At 50.3% G+C, this 23,300-nt stretch overlaps 1 protein-coding gene across 10 annotated transcripts in view; it reads left to right on the forward strand.

Moving 5' to 3' along the window:
• The window catches only part of PAX2 (paired box 2), a 92,459-nt gene that overhangs the window by 38,321 nt on the left and 30,838 nt on the right, over nt 1-23,300 (forward strand). For 7 of the 10 annotated variants that reach the window (XM_059661087.1, XM_059661084.1, XM_059661081.1 and 4 more), the window contains exons 5-7: nt 4,155-4,240; nt 5,990-6,109; nt 11,829-11,897. In XM_059661087.1, coding sequence (XP_059517070.1) covers nt 4,155-4,240; nt 5,990-6,109; nt 11,829-11,897 — 275 coding nt within the window. The remainder of the gene's footprint in view (nt 1-4,154; nt 4,241-5,989; nt 6,110-11,828; nt 11,898-23,300) is intronic. The other 3 variants (XM_059661085.1, XM_059661086.1, XM_059661083.1) reach the window with 1 other exon arrangement.

Below are 23,300 nucleotides of genomic sequence, written 5' to 3' on the forward strand. Positions count from 1 at the left end.
AGAGATGTGCTCTCCAGGGCTCCTGACTGCACCCTCCAAAGACCCATACGCCGAACTTACTTGACTTTCCAGGCCAAACCTTCCTGGGACCCTGGAGGCCATTAGAGGTATCTGTCTGTCTGTAGGGCCAAGAATGCAAAAGAATTGGAGGAAGGGGAGGAGGAACTGGGGAAATAGTATCAAGCAGTCACCCAAGACAACTGCTTTTCTCCATCCTTTTAGCCCCTCGTGATATTCCTGTGAGTTGTTGGGTTGTGTATGAGGTGCAGGAGGGCAATGGCTGGCCATCAGGTTTCCACAATCCCATTTCTTAAATTCCCCGCGATCAGCTCTCGATCTTGCAAATACCCACAGCCCAGAGGGCACGGGTGGACACCAAGAGTATTAGTGAGTAACTCACAGCAGGCAACCTGCCCAGCTCCTCTTCCAGGCACCACCAAGCCACTGTCAGGGAGTCCTTGCTTTTCCATCACTTGCTGCCTCAGCTAAGTCTGCACCTGTGCCCCAGGGGTCAGAGGCACTGAGTAACAAAGACAGAAACTCCACAAGGCCAGCGGTTATCTGTCTCATCCAGCCCCAGCTCTGAGGCTTCCTTAGTCCAGAGCCCATCGGCCCTCAAGCCAGAGCCACCCACAGGTCAGTGAGATCCCAGAAGCTGTTGCTGCAATGAATTAGAAGCAGCTGCTCTGACCTGCTCCGCCTCCTTCTAGGCCAGTGGTTCTCAACCTTGGCTGCACATTAGAATCACCTGGGAATCTTTTTAAAATCCTGATTTCTGGGCCTCATCCTCTGGAAATTCTGTTTCTTTGTTACTAACGTTGTGGCCTCACCCCATAATAAAGAAACAGAATTTCCAGAGGATGAGTCCCAGAAATCAGGATTTTAAAAAGATTCCCAGGTGATTCTAATGTGCAGCCAAGGTTGAGAACCACTGCTCTAGGCCTTTCCTGTAGATCAGTCTACACCGCCCTTAGCTATTCCAGTCTTTCCCACTGTGATTATGCTCCAAACACTCCTCCCCGCCCCAACTCTTGGGAGATGACCTTGCCTTCTTGCTCTAAGAGAATAAGCTCCTTTTCAAAGCTTTTGGCTCCCTCAAAACATGCCATCTCTCCCTAATTTCTCCCCTATGTTCTCCATTCCATTCTCTTGTTGTTTTGCCTTGCTTTCACCAGCATTCACAATCCCTTAGCCAACCAATCGCTCCCTCTTCACAGGTTTTTCCTCCTCAGCCTAAAGACTTATTATCCATGTCGCCACTTCCTTAAAAAGCCTTCCCTCCACTCAGTTCACCGCCCCTGGCTTCCACACTTTTCTCTCCTTTCCTCCTATGCACTTCCTAACCTCTTTTTGTCTGGTTCCTTCTCTTTGTTTATATTGCTCTCCCCAGGGTCACTAGTAGTCACTAAAATCCCCAGATCTATGCCCCTTCTTCTTCCCAATTCCCTCCAATCCTCTTGTCGCTGTTGACACTGTGAGTTATGTTCTCCTTATAGAAACATTCTTCTCCGTTGAGTTGGGTGAAACTGCAGATCCTGGTTCTGCCCTTTCCTGTGTGGCCAGTTCTGACCCCTTGGCAAGGTCAGGTTCCTTTTCCCAGTCTCTGAAAGTGGCGTCCACTCCTCACGCCTCTTGAACCTCTCAACACTCCTCTCCTTGACAACCTTCTAAATCAGCGGTTCTCAACCTGTGGGTCACGACCCCCTTGGCAGTCGAACCACCCTTTCACAGGGGTCGCCTAAGACCATCCTGCATATCAGATATTTACATGACGATTCATAACAGTAGCAACATTACAGTTATGAAGTAGCAACGAAAGTAATTTTATGGTTGGGTCACAACATGAGGAACTGTATTTAAAGGGCCAGAAGGTTGAGAACCACTGTTCTAAATCCATATCTGCTATGCCAGCTGGGTGTGGGCATGTCCACCTGGACACTCCTCCCCCACCTGATGCTGCATGTCTAGGACCAACATCCCCACATGCATCCCTCTTTCTGACAGTGGTACAAACCACCAGCTTTTCAGTTACCAGACTTGGGTCTTTAGAGCTATGGTAGACTCCAGTTAATTGCCAAATCCTGGCCATTTTGCTTTCACCATATCTTGCAAATTCTTTCCTTTTTTCCTGAGAACAGCCCCTCATCGCCTCCTGCCTCCATACTGCTTTACCAGAACCAGTTTGTATGTGCCCCCTCTAGTTTAGAAATCACTCGTGGGCCTGAGACCCTCTAAACCTGGTCCCCATATATTGGGGAAAGTGTGAGGAAAGCATTCACTTTTGAGACTAAATTCTAACTTTATCCTAATTGGCAGTGTAATCTCCAGTAAGCTTCTTAACCTCTGTCAGCTTTGGTTTCCAATCTGCAAAATGAGGATAATAGTATGCACCTTGGAGGCTGTGAGAATTAACACGTGTATATAAGTGGTATGAATTGCATATAAGATTGGCACATAATACATGCTCAGTAAGTGGGAGATCACAATTCTCATCACTTGCAAGTTTGCAGCCTTATATTCTCTCCTCCCTTCCATACCTCCCCTGTTCTGGCTGACTGGTCTGGGCATGAGCCCCTGAAACATCAGGTTCATTTGGCTCCCATGCTTTGATTCTACTCCCCTCCAACACCTGATTATAATGTTTCACCCTCTGCTTCGTTGTTCATCTTAGAATCATGTTTTTTAATGGAGAAAGAGACATTAGAGATCCCGTAATCCAAGCATGTCAAACTCGCAGCCAGCGGGCTGCATGCTTCAATATGTATGAGGCATGCGGACTGCTGGCCACGAGTTTGACATGCTTGCTGTAGTCTAAGCTTGTTAGGCTAACAACAAGAAAGAACCTGAAGCCTAGAGAAGTAGAATGATGAGCCCAAAGCTCTGTAGCCAAAAAATGGCAGAGTCAGAAGCAGGGCTTGGGGCCCCTGCCATGTAGCCCGGTGCCCTGTGCACCATCCCCCGTGCCTCTGGCTCCTCTGTGTATCTGTATGTTTAGCCCTACTCTGCTTTGAAGCGCTACATAAAGTTTCACCTCCTCAGTGACTTCTCTCCCGATTACCCTGCCCGCAAGGGGGATGATGCCTTTTGGCACTTACACTTGGCCCCCTTGGAGTTACTTAGCTTTCTCTGAGTGTGTGTCTTCCTTCCCTAACTTTATATCCAGCACTTTCAGGCAAGGGCCTCATTTCTGTTGTCTGGCAGCGCTCGGTAAAAGCTGGTTAGAGAGGAGTGCACTCATGGTATTATGACTTACCTGCTGGTTGAAGTGAACTTGGATCACACACGTTTCTGCAGGGAGGAGCAACACTGTTGGAAAAACTGCTTCCAAGGGCACCTAAGTTGATCAGTGAGTGGAAGGGCGCGTTCCTCAGTCCTGGCCCCAGGGGTGGCCTTCTGTATCACATAGCCCTTAGTCCTTCGATCACTGACTAGCCAGCTCATCCCAGGTCCTGGGATGTTTGACTCACCCCAGAGTGCACAGTGGGGTGGGGGTGGGGGGCGGGCACCGGGCTTTTCAGCTAGCCTAGTAAAGGAGCTCTGATCCAAGTAGGACCTCAGAAAGGGAGGCCATCAGGCCAGCGAGCTGGACAGGGACAGAGCAGTACGTGAGAAGTTGTTCAGGGCCTGACATCTGGCAGAGGGACCGTGCGCTGTGTTGGAATCTTGGGGACAAAAGGGTCACCTGTAATGCAGCCTTTTCCTGGTTACTTCTCCTTGGCTCAGTAAAGGGAAATTTCACCCCCTCCCTCGGCTCTGGAGTTGTGTGGTACAGTCCCAATAGGAAAGCCAGCTCCAAAATGATCTTCAGATCTAGGGAGTCCCGCGCCCAGGAAGAGATTTGCATGTGATTAGGAAAGGGGAAGGGGGGAGTCCCCACCCCCACCAAGGGGAAGGGTGCTGTGCTCTACTCACTCTGCTGCCCCAATACCTGCTACCAAAAATCAAGCTGCAATCCTGATGATGCACACACGGCAGGACAGAGGCAGACGGCCTCCACCCCCAGAGCAAACAGGAAGGAAAGCATGCCTTGCAGCAGTCAGTGAGGCCGGGTGCAGGGGGCAGATGAGTGAGGAAGGAGCTGAGGGCTGGTCTCTGCAGGTCTGGGCTAGAGTTGCTGGGGAAGGAGAGGCATGTGATGTGTGGTGCTGTTGCAGGATCATCCGGACCAAAGTTCAGCAGCCTTTTCACCCAACACCGGATGGGGCTGGGACTGGAGTGACTGCGCCTGGCCACACCATTGGTAAGAGGGCTCAGGCTCAGGGAAGCGGGTAGGGGTAGTGGCAGGGGTCGAGGGGGTGGGGAAGCAGGACCCCACCTGAGAGAGCTGGATATGCAGCTACGCCCAGAACTACTTTTTTCCAATTTGCGCTCTCTATGAGCTCCTAGAGCAGCCGTGGGCAAACTACGGCCCGAGGGCCGGATCCTGCCTGTTTGAAATGAATAAAACTAAAAAAAAAAAAAAAAAGACCGCACCCTTTTATGTAATGATGTTTACTTTGAATTTATATTAGTTCACACAAACACTCCATCCATGCTTTTGTTCCGGCCCTCCGGTCCAGTTTAAGAACCCATTGTGGCCCTCGAGTCAAAAAGTTTGCCCACCCCTGTTCTAGAGGCTCAAAGGTCTTCTTGAGAGAGACTAGCTCACTGGGATCCCTACCCCTCTCGCCATATCTATCTATCTCATCCTTCCCCTTCCTCCCTATTAATATTTCCCCTTTAGCATAGCTTCTCCCCCCCTTCTCCATCTTTTGTTTTTATCTGATCCTGTCTCCCTATTTGCCCCTCTTTTTTCATATCTACTATCTTACTCCATTTTTGTTCTGTTTTTGATTTCTAAAATTATCATTCTCTTCTCTTCCCTTCTCTCCTCTTCCCCCCTCTTTCTCTTCCTCCTTCTCTTTTCTCATCTCTGTATGTGAGGCTCTGGGTTTGTGCCTCTGTCTCTCTCCCTCCCTCTTCATAGCCTATTTCTTTTGATCTCTGTCTCTCTGTCATCTACTTGGTAACTCTTTGCCTCTCTCCAACCTCCATATTTACGGATCCTTGCTCGTGGCCTTCCAGAGACGTGACCTAGGCCATACCAAAACACCTGCTAACATTCCTACCACCCCCCCCCAATCATACAGTCTTCCCTTTGGCCCAAGGGTGCTTGGTACCAGGTATTAAGGAGCTGGGATGTGATCAAACTTTTCCTGTTGCCCCTCTTGGCAGCTGTCCCCTGCTCTCTTGACTAGCAGGAAATAGAATGGCAGGCCCCAGCCCTCCTGGAGTTGGCAGGATCTGTTGTTTACTAGGCCTGTATTACAGCGTGTGCTAGGAAGGAGGGCTGGGCTGGGCTGTACCTGAGTAGATCATTACAGAGTGAATGTGTTCACTAGTCTGTGCCCAGAGGGGGGAATGAGGAACTTCTCAAGTGATTTCAAGACCAGAAGCAACTGAGAGAGAAGAGCTATGCACTCCTGGAGAATATCAGGACCATTCTTGTGTCTCCTAGGGATTCAGAGACAGATCTTAGAAAGCCACAGAGTCTAAATCAGGATTGGTAAAGACGGCCCAGGAGACGGAGAGGCAGTGAGATGCAGTTTGTTTAGAAGGGCTTTCCTGGCCCCAGGGATTGGACTAGCTGTGCAAGGAGGCCTCCTAGGAGCTGTGCTCACTCCAAGACTGCTGAGTCACTTTTTAGGTTGAGTCAGCTTTAGGTTTCCATTCATCTTCAGGGGAGTGAGTTCAGGGCACCAGTGACCTCTATAGGTCTGCAGAGAAGGCTTGGGGTTGACTGGCCACCACCCAGTCCAGGGCTGGACAGAAGTGAATAGCCTGCTCTGTATGTAGCTATGCCTTCTCTCTTAAACCTCAGAGAAAGAAGGGGAATATGGGCTCCCCATCCCTCCTTATTTCCTCTGCTTCTCTCTGCCCCTAGCCTTGGGGCTTTGGCCTGCGATCACCACTGCTTTCCTGATGGCATTTCCTCCTTATTCTCACCCAGTTCCCAGTACGGCCTCCCCTCCTGTTTCCAGCGCCTCCAATGATCCAGTGGGATCCTACTCCATCAACGGGATCCTGGGGATCCCTCGCTCCAATGGCGAGAAGAGGAAACGTGATGAAGGTAGGGAGGAGGGAAGAGGCTTGGCTTCCCTATGCATGCTTTGTCCTTGGACTCAGAGCTCCGGTTTCGGCCCAGCCTCGCAGCTGCTCTGCTATGAGATCAGTTTTAGTGGCAAAGCCCAGGTCCCCCCACTGCCCTGCTGGCTCCTGGAGAGAGGGAGGCAGGCTGCTGGTGGGGCCATCAGCTTCACCATCTGCTCAGCAGCCTTGACTGCTCACCTTCCTCTGGGACTCACCCCCAATATCTCCGTGGGATTCCAGGAAGAGAAGCATAAGCCATGTACTTTGGGAAGATTTTGGAGGCTGGGGGGCATCTGGTCTCTGACCTGAGGATAAAAGGCCAATTTGCCTTGAACTCACCTGATCCCAACCCATCAGGAGGGAGGGGAGTGGTGTCACATACAGCTGACCCTGCTGTCCTTTCTCTGTGACACATGGACACTGGCCCCATTAAAACCAGCCAGGGAGCTGGACATGGGTCCCTCTCTGTGCTCCCCCCATGGGAGGAGACACCGGCTCCTCTCTGGCCTGCCCTCATTCCCTGTAATACCTCATGGTGCAGCCAGCTGTTAAGCATGGAGGTAGAGAGGGAAATAAAGAGGAAGAGGAGAGGGGAAAGGAGTAAGAGGAGAGAGTGGTGGCCATGAGCTTGGGAGAAGGTGTTGTTCATATGGGTGACATTAGAGGTCCCTTGGTGACCGTCTGGTTCTCTTATGATGCATGGCCAGGGTGCAGGGCTGGCAGGCCATGGCAAACAGAGACACCAGTGCCTGGAACCTGCTTCTAGCCCCAATCTCATGGTCTCTGCTGGAGAGGCAGTAGCCTTCTGCTTTAGGGAGAGTGTATGATTTTAAGGGTATGATTTTAAGGATACCATGAAATAGACAGAATCCTCTAGAGATGAGCACAAAGGGGGTGGCCATATATCCCATTAGTCCAGATGGTCCCAATTTATACCTTTTGTCTCTGCATCTTGGCCAGTCAGCATCTCCTTGTTCTTTCAAAAATGTTCTGTTTAGACAATAAGCCATATAGTCATCCTAAGCCTAGATGAGCCCTTGAATTGGGGCAGCTTTAGAAGGTAAGGAACAGAGAAAAGGGACAACACTGAGATTCCCTGGGCCCCAGGGAAAGATATGAGAGCCCTGGACTCCAGTAGAAGGGGCAGAGTGTAGGCGAGGCCTGGGTCTGGCAAGACAGTGATGACCTGGTGCTGGCCTCCTTCCAGAAGCCCTAATGGCCTCGTTTCACAGGGAAACAGCTTGTCTGGCTCTATTTCTCCTTCTTCCCAAATATCCAAACCCATTTGGCTGCCACGGCCTTTGCTACTCACTGAATTTCATTGTGGTTGTTTTGGCCACAGCCCTGATGGGCAGGGGGAGGCGATGTGAAAGGCCCTTAGTTCCACTTCTCCCTGAGGGGTTCCCACATTCAGGCCTTAGCCAAGCTTCCTGATGCCCTGAGTATTTGGAAGATTCTGCCCCAAACCCTAAGGGGTTTCTCCTTTAGCCACTGCCCTGCATTTTTCAGAGTGAGAGATGTTCAGGAAGCCAGGGTAGGCCACAGACCCCCTCACCTCTCTCTCTCCGATTGTCCTGCGGTTGGACATGCTTTTTGCTTCCTGGGCTCCTATGGGCCATGAAAAGAGACCAGGGGTAGGGAGGCACTGGCATGAGGCTGTGGCCACCCCCGGTTGGGCCTGGTTGGCCCAGAACAGAGTGCTGTCCTTTCTGAGCAATTGGTCACATTCATTGTTTCAAGTCAATTCAATTCAGTGAACCCTTCCTGTGCGTTAATCACAAGAAAGGCTTGGTGCTATAGGGTCCCAAAGCAGAACGAGATATGGTTCTTGTCCTTAAGGAGCTTACCGTGTAGTGGGGTGTGTAAAACGTGTGAGCCCAGAGAGCGGAAAGGCCCATCAGATATCCGTGTTGTGGTGGAGGTCTGGGCTGCGGGCCGTTGGAGCTCAGAGTGGGGAGAGAACAAACCCCAGGGAGGGCTGCTCTGTGAGGAGGGCCCTGAGGAATGGGCGAGGGGCATGTTCAAAGACAATGGTGGTGTGAAATTCTCTGCTGGACCCAGCCTTGTGACCAGAAGGTTCTGTGATGAGAAAGTGCAGGGGCACTTCGGCTGGAATGAAAGGGCGGGAGGGGAAGTCATGGGAAATCAGGCTAAGTAAATGGGTTAGGGTCGCAGATCAGGTCAAGACCAGATCATATAAGGCGTTTGGACTTTTTCTGCAGGCAAGAGTAGTCGCCGAAAGTGTGTGAGTGGGAAGGGAAAGGGACAGGGCTGGGGTGGGGAAGATCACCCTCCAGCAGGGTGACAGTGGTGGCAGTGGGGAGACATCTCAGGAAGCAGTTGAACTCCTGTAGGTGAGGGACAGGAGGGTCTCCAAGTGTCCTGCTTACACACTCACTCCCTGGGCCTAGCGAGGTGGCAGGAAGGATCAGAGGCCCTACTGCCTTTTGGGGGGATGTGGAAGGGTTCTGTTGCCCTGACTCTCCCTCCTATTGACCCACCACAGATCTGATAGAGCTGTCCTTTCCCTGGTAGAGCCTATAAGGGAGGCCCGTTCTCTGACCCCTCGTCCCCACACCACATACACTTGACCTATCGGACCCAGATGGGAAGAGAGGAAAAGAAAAGAGAGAGCAAGGACAGACCTTCCCCAGCCTGTACTCCCCCTCCCCCACTCTTGGTGCCTCTAAGCAGCCAGGCCCAGTTTGCATTAGTGAGCAGCTCAGATGATTAAGAATAGGGGAGATAATTATGTGTCAAGATGATGTAGCCCAACTCTGCAGTCAGGCCAAGGTAGCACAGCAGCTGGCAGGCCAGTAGCAGGAGGCAGCCTCCGGCCTGGGCTGCACCGACACCCAGGTGTGTCCTTTAGCTCCTGGGCCAGCACTGCAGGCAAAAGAGAAAACTGGCTTGAGGAGCTGAGGGCATTGGGATGGGAACAGGTATGCGTGTCAAGGGACTGAGGGAGTGGACAGACAACATCTCCCTCCAGGAGAACCCTGATGCCCTGCCAGGCTGGCCTTTTTTTTTTTTTTTTTTGGCCCCTCTTACTGTGGCATCTCCCTGGGAGTGTCATACTCTGAGGGCAAGCTGTGAACCTCTCTGTCCTCAAGGAAGCCACTCCCGCTCCTGCCTCTGGGTACAGCTCAGCCTATTCTTCAGCTCTAACAATGTCATGGTGTTGGGCATTAGCGAGGACAATCACTGCAGCGTGTGCTGGCGTTATTGGAGACAATCTCAGCAGTAGTTATTGGTGTTCACAGTGATAATACCCAGAGCATTATTGGCACTGGCACTTGGAATATGGACAGCGTTATTAGTATCTGCAGCAATCATATCTGTGGGGATATTAGTAAAGGGTCGATCAGCTGTGACTCTGGGGAAAAAGAAACTGACAGTGACTGTGAGTCCTCTTGAGACGCCTTCTCAGCCCTTGGCCTTTGCAAGAATCCCCAGACTTTCCTTTGAGAAATATGCTACCACCCCCCCTAAACCCCAAGAGTCCAGGAGATCCCAGAATCAGACAGGTAGACAGGCTAGTGATGGATGAGTAAGGTATGTCACAAAGCCCCCAGAAGACTGTCTGGGGCGGTAAAACCCTGTTGTGGACCCGTAAAGGCTTTACCTCTTTTTGGCTACAATTATGGCAGAGTATATTAGGGTCCTTTGAAGGTTACTGCCTCCCTGAATGTGGCTTGTCTTGGCTTATGTGGCTGGAAGATAAAGAGACTTACATTTTTTCAGGCTCAAGAACCAAAGGCCTTTGCCTTCCCCCAGTTGCTTTCAGCCATGGCCCAAAGTGTTGCTGTCCATTGGTGTTGTTGAAACACACGGCAATTGCATAACCCGTCCAACAATCCAAATGAAGTCATATGGTCTGAGTCTGTTAATCTGTGGGCGGGGAGGTGTGTTGGTCTCATCCTTTGACGTGTGGGATTGCAGGGGGCTGTGATTCTGCATTCCATTAATTAGGTGCACAATGAGTTGTGCAGTTGAGTGGTGCCAAACCGGTGCAGTTGTGCATTTGCAGGCAGGGCAGGTTGCACGGCTGCAAACAGCCGAGTCCTGTCACTGCCTTTATAGCTCCCTCCTGCTTTGGATGGAACCGTAACTGGAAGAAGCAGTTTATTTCCTTAGTTAGTTTCCCGCCTAGAGGTCCCCAAGTGTGTTGCTCAGGTTAGACTTGGAGCAAAGGAAGAAATGAAGCTGTGGAAACGAGCAGCACCTACCCCAGTGATGGCGAACCTATGACACACGTGTCAGAGGTGACACGCGAACTCATTTTTTTGGTTGATTTTTCTTTGTTAAATGGCATTTAAATATATAAAATAAATATCAAAAATATAAATCTTTTTTATACTATGGTTGCAAATATCAAAAAATGTATATATGTGACACGGCACCAGAGTTAAGTTCGGGTTTTTCAAAATGCTGACACGCCGAGCTCAAAAGGTTCGCCATCACTGACCTACCCTGTCTAGGAGCCTTGGATTCAGGCAGGGGAAGGCTGCAGACACCCCCCTCCAACCCCCCCCCCCACCCCGCCGCAAGGAAGGAGGATTTGGGATGGGGGCCAGCGGGCCGTCCCTGAAGGGCAGCAGGAACGGGCAGTTGGAAAAGGTGTGAGCTCTGTCAGGCATAGCTGGGTTTGAACCCTAGTGCCTTGGTCATGTCACTTAACCTTCATCAGCTTCATCTTCTCCTCTATGAAGGGGAGACAGTAACAGCATTCACTTCACAGGGACTGTGGAAAGGACTTCACGAGGTCATGGATATAGAATGCCGAGCCAATCCATCTTGGAAGATGGGTCACTGTGTTTCTGGGGGGGGTGGGGACGTAATTAATTGGCAGGTTTAAGTTTTGAGAGAAAATGAAGTCATGTCAGGAAGAAGCTTACTTGGGCAGAGCCTCCCTAGTCTTGGTGCGGCCCCTGTTAAGGAGGGGAGCTAGGGCAGTGGGGGGAAGATGGCAGCTCCCCGTGTGTGATGGGGGGACCTTGGTCTATCTCTGCTTACTCATTGGCTCTGCAGTTACCTAGTTGGGTCACATGCCCTCTCTTAGCATCCAAAGACATTTCAGTTGTATGTAAATAAATATAGGACCCCGTTCTTTTCTACCAGGGAGGCACCCCTCCCTCTATTCACTGCTGTGCATTTCCGCTCCCATGTGTAAGTTTACTTGTTTACTTTGTTTATGGACATATATGTAATTTTTTACATAATTTATGAAAGTGTGTGTGTGTGTTTTCCAGCATTCTGAGCTCTTTGGGTGAAAGGGGATGTAGAACGCCAGGCATTGGGCAGGCATGCAGCCTTCTGGAGAGTGTATATATTTGAAGAGATGAGCAGATGTGAGCAGCTGCATGTCTACGAGTGCTAGTGAACAGGGAGAACTCAAGCCAGGCCTGAGTGTGTTAGAGCCCGTGGTCTTGAGGCACAGGGCCCCATAGACATTACCCTGCATCTGTTGGCAAATGGATGGGCTGTACTGAACCCGCCTCCAGGGGTGGCCTGGGACTCAAGGCAAGGGAGACAGGCTGGGAGCCCCTATGCCCTCGGGCTATATGGGAGTTGTCACTCAGCACCCTCATACCCTTCGAAGAAGAGCCTGGTCTCCCAACCTCAGGGTCTTGCCCCCCTCTTCTACCTGCCTGCCTTTCGGGATCTCTCAGTGTCTGTCTGTCTCTCATTTGCTCTAGTCGAGGTATACACTGATCCTGCCCACATTAGAGGAGGTGGAGGTTTGCATCTGGTCTGGACTTTAAGAGGTATGGGGGCCAGAGGGAACCTGGTGTGGGGGTCAGGGGAAATAGCTGGGGGTGGCGGTTAGAGACCAATAAGAGAGTGGGTTCCTAAGGGCCAGTGAGCAGAAAAGGAGGAGGTGGCTCAAGCGTCCGCTGGGAAACCAAGAGGCTAACAGAATCTCAGGGCCTGGATCACTTTTCCACGGGCCACTGCGGGGTGTGGGGGCTGAGACCCCAGTGGCCTGGAGGATCAGGCAGTCAGTGGATGGGGGGCACTTTTTCCAGCCCTTGGAAAAACAAAGAGCAGATCGGGTAGTAAAACAAAAGCAAAGGAGACCTGGAAGCACCTGACAGCCCTAATTCATCACGGCCCAAGTTTTTTCCTGTGTTCCCATTATATTTGTTTGTAAAAGTGGAAATCAATTTTGAAGGTAATTTTCTGGAAAGAATGGAAGGGAGGTGGGAGGGCCGGATAAGGCAGAGATGGTAAAAGGAAAAATTTAGGCCAGGCACAGCCCAGGGGCAGCTCTTGGCAAGGTGAAAGAAAATTGCATATTCAATCTCCATCCATGAATCTCCCTCACTGCTGCCCGCCTCCTGCTTGAAAACAATGAAGGCTTTTTTCCCAACGCTGGGCAGGGCCTCGGTATCAGCCTCACTTTAACTTCAGGGTCATTAATTCCCTGATTATTGAAGGAGAAGAGAGGGTTGTAGCATCGTCAATTCCAAAGGCACCCCCCATGTGATCAGGCCCTGGCTGGGGTGCGGTGGGGGACAGCCAGGGTGGGGTGAGGTGTTGTTTCAGAAGAGCAAAAGGAGGGAGGAAGTGGGGAGCCAACTGGACTGGGGGGAAGGAAGCCAGGAGGAGGGTAAAGAAGGCAGTCATTACTGCATACCTCTGTTGTGTTGTTATTGCAAATTAAAAGTAGCATGTTCCACTCCACAGCTATCTTTGGGGAGGGAGGGGCACCGAGGGAGGTGGGGGATCTTATCATTGCTTCTTCAGCAGACCAGCCGTGGTGTCACCGTGTGAGGTGACATTTGAATTTACAATTCCGCTGAGAAAAGCCATTAATTCACAAATTAACATTTCTCCCTCTCCCTCTCTCTTTAACACTCTCTCCCTCTCTCACATGGATGTGCAAGCAATTGAAAAGACAAAGGAAATAGCCTTAAGGAAGAGACTTTACTGCTAGTCTGTCTGTGCTGAGATTGCTCCCCCTGCTTCCAGATAGATAAACCAATTACCTGAGCAGCTCTGCTCCTGGCCGCCCGCGATCGCGATCGCCTCCTTTTGTAGGCTGCCTCCCCGGCTGGATTACACTCGGTGTATCTCATTAATGTAAACCAGGCATGCCCTGGTCACCAGTCTCTCTTCCCCGCCCTCCTTCTGGAGGGGCAGCGGGAAGAGTGCTGGTGTCAGAAAAGGCAGGCAAGGAGGACCCCCTGGAAGAGGAGAGGCTGCGCCTGCCCCGCTGGCCCGCGCTGGGACTTTGGGTGCAGCCTTCAGTCCTGGAGGAGGCCGCTGGGGGAAGTCTGCAGGTCGGCACACCCTGGTCGGCTGGCACGGGCAGACATTTAGAGGCAGAAGCAGGAGCCAGAGCTGACTCTCTCGGGCCCACAGTGTCTGTCTTCTGCGGCCTTTTGGTCCAGCTGCAGGGGGCTGGTGGAAACAGAGAAGGATCTAAGTGTTCCTGCAAGGGAAGAGCTTCGGGAAGTTTCGCTGAGCACATACCATTTTCATGGGCCAGGGTTCAGCCTGAAGGAGCTGGGAGGGGTGCCGAGGAGGGCCCAGAAGACACAGTGAAGTTGCACTATGTTGAGTAAACAAAATGAAGAACGAGGTCTCACTGATTCCTTAACCTAAACCCAGCACTTGGGCACAGTTACCTGTGTTCACCACCTAAGCCACACACACACACACACACACACACACACACACACACACACACACACCCATTTGATTGGTTTTAAAGAATCCCCACCCAGGAGTGTAAACCTGGGTGGCGTGCCCTCAGAGCTCTGAAGTGAGCTCACATGGTGGGCAAAGAACTACGGAGCCTCGTTTTGCTTCCACTGTCCTCTGGGCCCTGGCCAGGCCCTGTAAGAAAGCATTATATTGGCAGAGGGAAGCCAAGCAGAGTTTGAGTTTCTCTAAGGACAGGTGCTCTGTGGGTTATTGCCAGATTGATATGATTTCACATGCGCTATACTACCAAGCACGGGTCACAGGCTGCCCCTCGTGAGGCAAGTCCTAGGAAAGCCCAGAAACCAAGTCCACAGGAAGGTAACCATCCATCTAGACAAGTGCCTGAGTTTAACTGCGTTAACAAAGCTCACCCTGTATTCATTTCCCAACAAATATCCAAACCCTGGCTAATGTCCACTCTAGGCTAAGAAGGAGCTAAGGTTCAAAGGTCTGCATTCACTAAGACACCAAAAAAGTCCACTTATGAGAACATATTTGTTGTTATGATTATATCTTCCCAGTAAACTGGGAAATCAGGCCGTTCATGCTGAGGGGGGAATTTTTCTATCTTAGTTGGATCGAAATTTTTAGCCAAACCCTGGACAATGTTGGCCGTGAGCCCGTTGAACACTGACCATGTCATTATACAGAGGTGGGTGTAGGGCATGTCGATGTGTTATTAAGGCCTGCACCTTGGGGCCTGTGCACACATGGGCTGGCTTTCCTCTGTGGGGAAGGACTGGGGTTAGCCAGGGTGGTGTGGAGCTGACATGGGTGCATGAATTTGTACATAAATCCCTGCGTTTAAACCAGAGACTTCAGTCAAATCATTAACCACCTCAGGCTCCTAACCAGTTCCTGCTGTTGTAGATAAAGAATTATATTTCCTTGTTTGAGGAAGTATGTTGCGATTTTGCACAAAAGAGCTTTTTTTTCTTTCATAAAATGCCAAAACGTTAAAATAGGTGGACCCCAGCCCCCAGGAGAGAATGTACAGATTAGCAGTAGAGGGGCCTGCGTGCACCCCTCCACCACTGAAAGTTGGGGGGCGGGGGAGGGGTGTAGCACAGTATTACAATTTTCTCAGCAAAGGCATCTGTGTGTTTCTGGGCACGTGTTTGCACACCCAGCTTGTCAGACTGTCTTCAAACCCTAGTCTTCCACTTGGCAACTACCTTCCGCCCTGCAGGTAGCCTCGTTCTCCTCCCCCCACCCGGCAAGGGCACCAAGCGAGAAATGAGAAATCCGCTGCCTCAGCGCTGCCCTTCTCCCCCAGGAACGGGCTGTGGGCAGGAGGGAGGGGCCCAGCCCTGAGCCTGTCCCCCAGGCCCTGCTGCTAGTGGGCTGGCCTCCCTGAACACCTCCTCCTTTGCAGGCCAGTGGGCAGCTGAGAAGGGCAGGGGCATGGGGGACCCCTTGGAAAAAGGATTTGGAGAGAAGGCAGGCTGGATTTGGAGACCCAGGATTGCTGCCCAACAGAGGAATGGGTCCTAGCCACCTTCCCGACGCTGTGGGCTGCACAAGGAGCCCCGGAGCCCAGGGAAGGACTCCCTCCTGCCTGCCTTCCCCAGGGCCATGGTGGCTGGAAGGCTCTCCAGGACCCTCCCCACCCTGCCCTGTGGGGGTGGAGAAGCCAGGAGGGCTGGGGGAGGGCTGGGAGATGATCACGAGCCTCAGAGCCGAGTTGCAGTGGAGCCAGTAATTCAAACCATCCTGACCCTTCGGTGAACCCGAACCTGCTGACCTTGACAGCACCAGACAAGGGAGGCCTCACAAACCTCAACCTGAGTGGAGGCCTCGCTTTCTCTTTCTCCCTCCTTGGAGCCCCGGGGCCCAGCCTCCAGGTGGCTCCTAATTTGGTCATCCCCTCAAAATGTCAGCATACCTCCCTCCCCGAGGCGCGGCGCCTGCCCGCCTGCCTCAAAGTACCCTTTGTGCTCATCTCCACCGGAGACAAGTGTGTGGGCATCTCACAAGGGCCTCTCCAGGGCCAGGCCGAGGCTTTCTCCTGTAAACACAGCCTGTACACCTTGTCCATGCTCCCGCCCTGGCCTCAGCTCTTTCAGGAGCACTAGCTATAAAGTGTGTGTGCGTGAGTGTGTGCCTGTGTGTGTGCGAGCGTGTGTGTGTGTGTGTGTGTGTGTGTTTGTGTGTGTGTGTGTGGTCTGGGTGCACACAGGGGCTGGGATAAAATGTGATCAAGACAGAGGAGGGAAGAAAAGCCGGAGGAAAGCTGCCCCCAGGAACCTGCATTAAAGTAAATGTAGTTTATGAAGTTTATGCTTTCCTCCCAGGGAGAGCTGGATTCCGTCCAACAGCCTCCCAGAGCCTGGCAAGCAGCTCCTGGAGCAGAAAGTGCAGGCAGGAGCACGGGCAAGCCAGCAAGAGAGGGAGAGATGCACGGACACACGTGCACACACGCGCAGACACATTCTCCCCCCCCCCTCCCTCCCTCCCTCTCTCTCTCTCACTGGCTCATACAGATCTCCCTAGACCCCAGCAGACTTCAAAGAATGGATGGAAAGGTGCGGACAGTGTGTCTGGTAGAAGGGACTTCAGGAGCTTCCCCTTCCTTCCCTCTTCCCTCCCCACCCCCAGCCCGCCTCCATCTCCTTTGGCAGCGTAGCCAACCCAGACACGTGGGCAGAGTGGATACTTGGGTGGACCACGGGGGCAGCCGGCTGGCGGAAGCTGCTCTGGGTGAGGGGCAGTGTGGGTGGCCTTTGGGTGGTGAGTATGAGGTGGATGTAGTCAGAGAGATCAGAATGTGGTCTGCCAGGAATCCGCCCCTTTTCTGATGCTGGGGAGCCGTGTTCCTCTGGCAGTTTGGTTTAGACCAAGTAGGTACCTTACAGCTACTTAAGACAGCTACTGGAGTCTCCTAAGGAGAAACCATGAGGGACAGTATTTTGTTCCGGAAATTCAAAGGAAATAAATGGTTGGGATATGGGAGCTCTGAGAGGAACCTGCAATATCTGCTTTCTAGACCAGCCGTGGGCCCGTTTGAAATGAATAAAACTAAAAAAAAAAAAGACCGCACCCTTTTATGTAATGATGTTTACTTTGAATTTATATTAGTTCACACAAACACTCCATCCATGCTTTTGTTCCGGCCCTCCGGTCGAGTTTAAGAACCCATTGTGGCCCTCGAGTCAAAAAGTTTGCCCACCCCTGTTCTAGACTCTTCTTCATGTGCACAAGCATATGGGATCAGGTGTGTGTGCGCTAACAGTATGCAGTGGGCCAGGGCCCTTGGTTTTAGAAGTTGTGTGGAGGAGAACAATGACTGGAAGAGACAGTATACGTAACAAAGGCCTTCACTCCAGCCTGCTGCGTTGGCAGCATCTGGTCTCTCGCCTCCATGCTTCCGGGACATGCCTCTGCCAGGCACAGGCAGTGGGGGAACTCCATCTCCTACCTCCTCCTGGGAACTTCCTGTCCTTACTCAAGTTCTGCCAGGATCTAGGACAGAGGAGGACAACAGAGGTAGAGTCATCTGAAGGCATCGAGCAGAGGGAAGAAGAGAGCAGAAGGCAGTGTGGAGGATGGGCAGAAGTTGGAGCTAGTCTGGGAAGCCAGGAGATGCTAGGCATGGAGCGCAGCAGAAATTGGCCAGGATGGCTTTCGCCCTTTCTCTCCCCTCTCTCCTTTCCCCTCCCTGCCTCCCCCTCCTTATCTCTCCCCTCTTCCCTCCACACATCTTTATTGGTTCCGGTAATAGCGTTGATTTGCATGTCAGGCAAAGCCTTGCTACACACACAGAAAGAAAGCCCCAGCCTTGGCGGTGTGGCAGTGTCAGCTCTCGCCGTTGTTCGACAGTGTAAAATTAAATTAATAAAGCCCCCAACGCAGGAAAACATAACAGGAAATTAATGGCCTTTACTGTCGCTCTGATGCAGTCATTTGCAACCCTGCTTTCCGCACCAAAGACTTCATAAATGCAAGCAGTTTCTCTAAACAAGCATACTTAGAGCGGCCTGGTATGTAATTTTTCGCCTTGCTTGTGTCCTCTGAGCTAACAAAGCCCCTTCCCTCCTGGCTCCAGAGAGGTTTCTAACTGGTTCTGGTCCCCGCTGGAGTCCAGCACCCGGCAGAAGGCCCCGGCCCCTTCCAGAAAGCCCAGAGAGGGCCGATGGAGGACGCAGGTCCCACAAAGAGGGACCCTCAGCCAGCCCTCCGTCCCCACCAGCAGCCAGTGCGCCTGAGCCCAGCAGGCCAGCAGGCAGGCACAGCGCATGCTCTCAGGCAGGAAAGTTGATCACTCTGGGGAATTCACCCGAACCCACCCAGTGCTCACTCCCTGCTACCTGTTTGCTCCCTCCCATTGTGTTGCCTCTGGCCTCCCCTGCCCCCCTCCCCCCTTCCCCCATTTGTACTAGCTCACCCTCCTCACATACGCTCAGGCTGGTCGTGTTGTCAGTGGGTGCCCATGGCCTTCTTTCCTACAGGTAAACTAGGGGTTTGGGATGGAGGGGGCTAACATTCAAAACAGGGAAATTAACTGTACAGGTATCATTTTCTGGGGTTCTAGGCCTCTCTCGTATCTCCCTCATAGCTCCCTTGGTTGGTTAGGAAACGCGAGGTCCCTAAATTCGTTCAGGCTATCTCTCTGTCTTGGGCAAATTTCTTATAAACCATTTCAGGTTACGGAGAATCTGTGATCTTGCTGTGGTATCTAAATCGTGGAAATGTATACTCATCTCTCGGGGGAGCTTGGTATCCACGTGGGCCCGTGTTGGGAGGTACGAGAGGAGCAAAGAACCAGGAGGTGGGTCTCAAGGAACTTCAATCTATTGGGGGAGGCAGAGCTATCACACATGAGACTAGAAGATGAACCAGGTGGCAAGAGTTCAGTAGGAATCCAGGAAAGTAGCTAGAAAAGCAAGAAGGAAATGGGACTTGAGCCTGGGAGTGGTTAAGATTCAGGGAGACAGGCTCCAGAGACACCTTCCATGTGGAAGGAGGTCAGAGGCTGGATTGAGAGTGGTGTCAGGCAGAGTCTCAGATTCTTAAAGGTCATCAGGTCTCCCCTCCAGCAGTTCTGCCTGACAGGGTACATCCCCTGCCTGGACATAGGACGTGAATGGACAGTTGTCACTGTTAGAATTCAAATTTCTGGATGCGGGATCTATTTCCACTCCTTACTTGCTCTGGGACCTTTGGCTAATTACATACTCTCTCTGAATTCCAGTTTCCTCATCTTTAAAGTGAACCTCCTAGAGTGGCTCTGCCTCCCTTCCATTCCTTCTATTTGATTTACTGAGCACCTGCAAAAACAATGAGCTGGGCCCTGAGTGGGTTTCCGTTTCTCACATGATATGGTCCTTGTGCTTGCGGGAGGTCCCTACCCATCCTGATTACCCATTTCTGAATTCATTATTGACAGTGAAAGTCTCTCTTAAATAAACACTAAACTCTAGAGCAGTGGTTCTCAACCTTCCTAATGCCGCGACCCTTTAATACAGTTCCTCATGTTGTGGTGACCCCCAACCATAAAATTATTTTCGTTGCTACTTCATAACTGTAATGTTGCTACTGTTATGAATCATAATGTAAATATCTGATATGCAGGATGTATTTAGGCGACCCCTGTGAAAGGGTCGTTCGACCCCCAAAGGGGTCGCGACCCACAGGTTGAGAACCACTACTCTAGAGACAGTCTAACCAATGCCAAGTACAGTAGGACCATTGCCGCTCTGCACCTGGAGATTCTAAACCCATAATGTAGCCTCAGATTGCATTCGATTTTTTAGCAGCCATGTCAGACTCAAGCTCATATTGAGTTCGTGGTCAACTAAAACCTCGAGATCTTTTTCACATCAATTGCTATCAAGCCAGGTCTATCCCATTCTGTACTTGTGTAATTGATTTTTTTTAACCTAAAATAGGGCATTCCATTTATCCCTGTTGAATTTCATCTTGTTGGTTTGGACTCTTAATTCCACCCGATTAAGGTCATAAGGAAGTTTTCTATATCATCACCCTCATCGTTTTCTAAAGAGTTATTTTCCTTTCAAATAAAGGAGAGCCACATAGCCCACCAGTGGAGATCCCCCTCCTGGTTGTGATAAATGAATGTTTTGGGTACTATTGACTCCAGTAGCCATCAACCATTTCACTTTTCTTCATCTTGTCCATAAAGTTAGGAAGGAGATTCTTTGTGAAATGTTAACGTTCACTACATTCAGAGCATTTCTTTAATCGATCAATAAAACAAATCCAACTTAAGTCAGGGCACAAATTGAGTGCCTGTTATGTATGAAACATGTCAGGACTGATTTATAGAGGCAAAGAGGACTCAGTCCTTGACCTCAAGAAGCTTTTCATCTAATAGGGAGATAGGGTGCATCTATCTATATAAAACCCTAATGTGCAGATCAACCGAACAGTGGAACGACTAGTCACTATGATTCGCACTAACCACCAGGGGGCAGGAGCTGCCCTCCAGCCCACAGGCCCCAACTGGTGGGGGGGGGGGGGGGGAGGGGACGGCGAGCAGGCAGCGCTAGGCCAGCCAAGGTGGGTGTGAGCAGGGGGGCCCCGGCCACCCCGCTGGTCGCCCCTCAGATTGGCCCTGATTGCCAGCCAGGCCTAGGGACCCTACCTGTGCATGAATTTCGTGCACAGGGCCTCTATATTATTATAAGAGCAGAATGCGATAGGTGCTTTAATCAAGGTAGGAAGTGCTGTGACGAATATTTTTAAAATGGGGGGCAGTTGCTTCCAACCAGGGGAATTGAGAAAGTCTTAGTGGAGGTGGCATTTGATCTAAGTGCTGATATATAAGTAATGTGCTCCAACTTATTCTTGGTGAGTACATGCAAGCTCCATCTTGCATGTATCACTGTTTTCTCTTCAGATGCCCACAAATTAATTTTATAATAATTTCTTCTAAAAGATTTCCAGACCCCAATATTAAATTTATTGAAGTGCTATTGTGTAAGCTTACCTTGACCCCCTTTTATTTTTTGCAAGGCAGGATGGCATTAGGCTTTATCACTGCTTCACTGTGGCTCCTCAAGAATCATCAACAAAAATTTTAGAATTTTATCTACCTTTCCCCCTTCCCAGACTCCTGCTACATGAATTATCTGGGCCTGAGAAAGTTAACTCAATGGGCATGGTTAGGAGCACCTGCCTGCCCACCCCCGCCCCCCCACCCCCCCTCTGACCTGGGCAACGCCTGCTGGTCCCGTTTGGAAGATTCTTTTCTTTGGTAGAGAAGTTCTGCCTTCTCTCTCTTTCCTCTCAGTATTACCTCCTCTTCCCCAGCACTGAGCCTAAACCTGCCTTCCTTTTTATTCTTTCTCCAAGCAGAGCTATCAAGACCCTTTTTTGTTGTCTCAGCTTGTTCTGAGCTTTTGTCTTCCTGACAGGCTCATGCTATTCTCATATCCATCCTTGGTTATGGTCCCCTCCTTCCATCTGTTGTATGTCCTTTACAGGAGGAAAAAAATAACTTTTGTCTGATAATAAGTGCAATGCATGCTCATTGTAAAATATTTGTAAGATACGGTAGATTTTTTAAAAGAATTATCCATAATCTCATCATCAAGAGATAACCACTGTTGGAATATGGTATCCTTTTTTTTTCTGTGCAAGTATAATCTTATATATATTATTTTGATAAAAATTGGAATGATATTGTATGTACAGCTTGTCTTGCTATTTTCACTTAACATTATATAGAACCATTTTCACATATCATTAAATATTCTTTGAAAACATGATTTTTTAATGGTCGCATAATCTTCCACTATTCAGTGTACATGTCCTTTTAAAATCTAGGCTCATCATATTTTAAAGCTTATTCGTGTGCAACAGCAATGATGTTCCTAAAATGTCCTTCTCTTTCTACCCCTCCCCCACTCTCACTCCCTCTTGTCAGGTTGATTCTTTAAGCTTGCAGGGGCAGAATTTCATTGTTAGAGCATCCAATCCTTATGGAACTATGTTCCTTTCCAGAACCTCTTGCAGTGGGATCACACGACCATTCTTTCCCTCAACACCTAGCAGTTTGCTCTCCTCCAGTCAGACTTTGTCAAATGCCTCCTTCCTTTGCTGCTGTTAACTCTAGACATGGTTGCTTTCTCCCCAGATCCCCATCACTTCCCTTTTATCAGTTTTTCTTTGTTGATCAAAATTGAGCACCCTGAAATAGGAGAAAGGGCTCTACATTGAGAACTTCAGTCCCCAGCCTAACGATGGCTAGCTGTGTGACATGGGAAAATTACTTAACCTTTCTGAGCCTCTTTTTTTTTTAAATCTCTAAGAGATAATGGAATAAATGATCTCGATACTTGCCAGCTGTGAAATATGATAATACTGAATCCAGAGTAGCAATTTCTTTTGTTGCTTAGTTTTCCTTCTAAAAGATAAAATATTGAACAAGGCAAATTAATAATCTATCAACCTTTGCTTTGGGAATTCTATTTGACAAATCAGTCAACATTTTTATCACCTACTATGTGTCAAGCCCAATGCTAGGTTTATAAAGATGAAAAAGACATGTCCGTGCCTTCCAAACGGGAATAGTAATAGAAGCTCCCTGCTTAAGTTTTGGTGAAAATTAAATGAGTTAATATATGTAAAAATCTGAGATGGGTGCCTAATATATAGTAGGCACTTAATGTTAGCTGCTGTTATTGTTAGGATTAAATCAGTAGATGTACGTTAAGCAGAGTGTCTGGCACCATAATGGGAACTGGATCGATTTTAGTTATTATTATTTCTACAATAGAGGTTTGGATAGATGGGCTACTGGAACACAGAGAAAGGAGAAACTGATATTGCTGAGGGAGAGCTAGCAACCCTCTGGTGTACATCTGAGGAAACTCAATCCAGAAAAGCTCAAGGGACTTGGCTAAGGTCATATAGCACATGAGCGACAAAACTAGGAGTTCAGCCCAGGAGATGTTACTACCAGTCCAGTGTTAAGTTAGGGTCACTCGGGCAGTTAGTGTCCCTGGAAGCACAGGAAGTCAGGCCAGGCAGGCCAGGCCTCCACACACACCTTTCACACTACCATGAACTCACTGAGTGCTTGGAAGCTGGGCTTGGTCAAGGAGAACCCTTTGGCCAAAGGTTTGCAGGGCTGGAAGGTTTACCAGATCCTTGTCTTTCAGCCAGATCTCCAAGGGCTTCTTAGTGCCCTCCTCTTCAGCTGGGCTTAGGGTTCCTGGGCAGGGCAGGCTCACAGATTGTGCAGTTTAAGGATGGGAGGCAATGGGATACGTCACCTCAGCTCCTTGGACAGGCAGTGTCTCTACCAGCACAGTCTCCACCCAGCCCCTCCCAGCACATTGCAGCACCGCTTTCCTCCTCTTCCCTCCATTTCCTATCAATTTCTCCCTTCCACCGTGCTTCCCCGCCCCCTCTCTCCCTCCCGTCTCCCCCCCCCCCTTTCCTGTCTTCTGCCCTTCTCTTCGCCTTTCCTCACACTCCTTCCCTTTCTCTTC

This window comes from Myotis daubentonii, chromosome 13 (genome assembly GCF_963259705.1).
Source record: "Myotis daubentonii chromosome 13, mMyoDau2.1, whole genome shotgun sequence".
In the NCBI taxonomy this organism is placed as follows: domain Eukaryota; kingdom Metazoa; phylum Chordata; class Mammalia; order Chiroptera; family Vespertilionidae; genus Myotis; species Myotis daubentonii.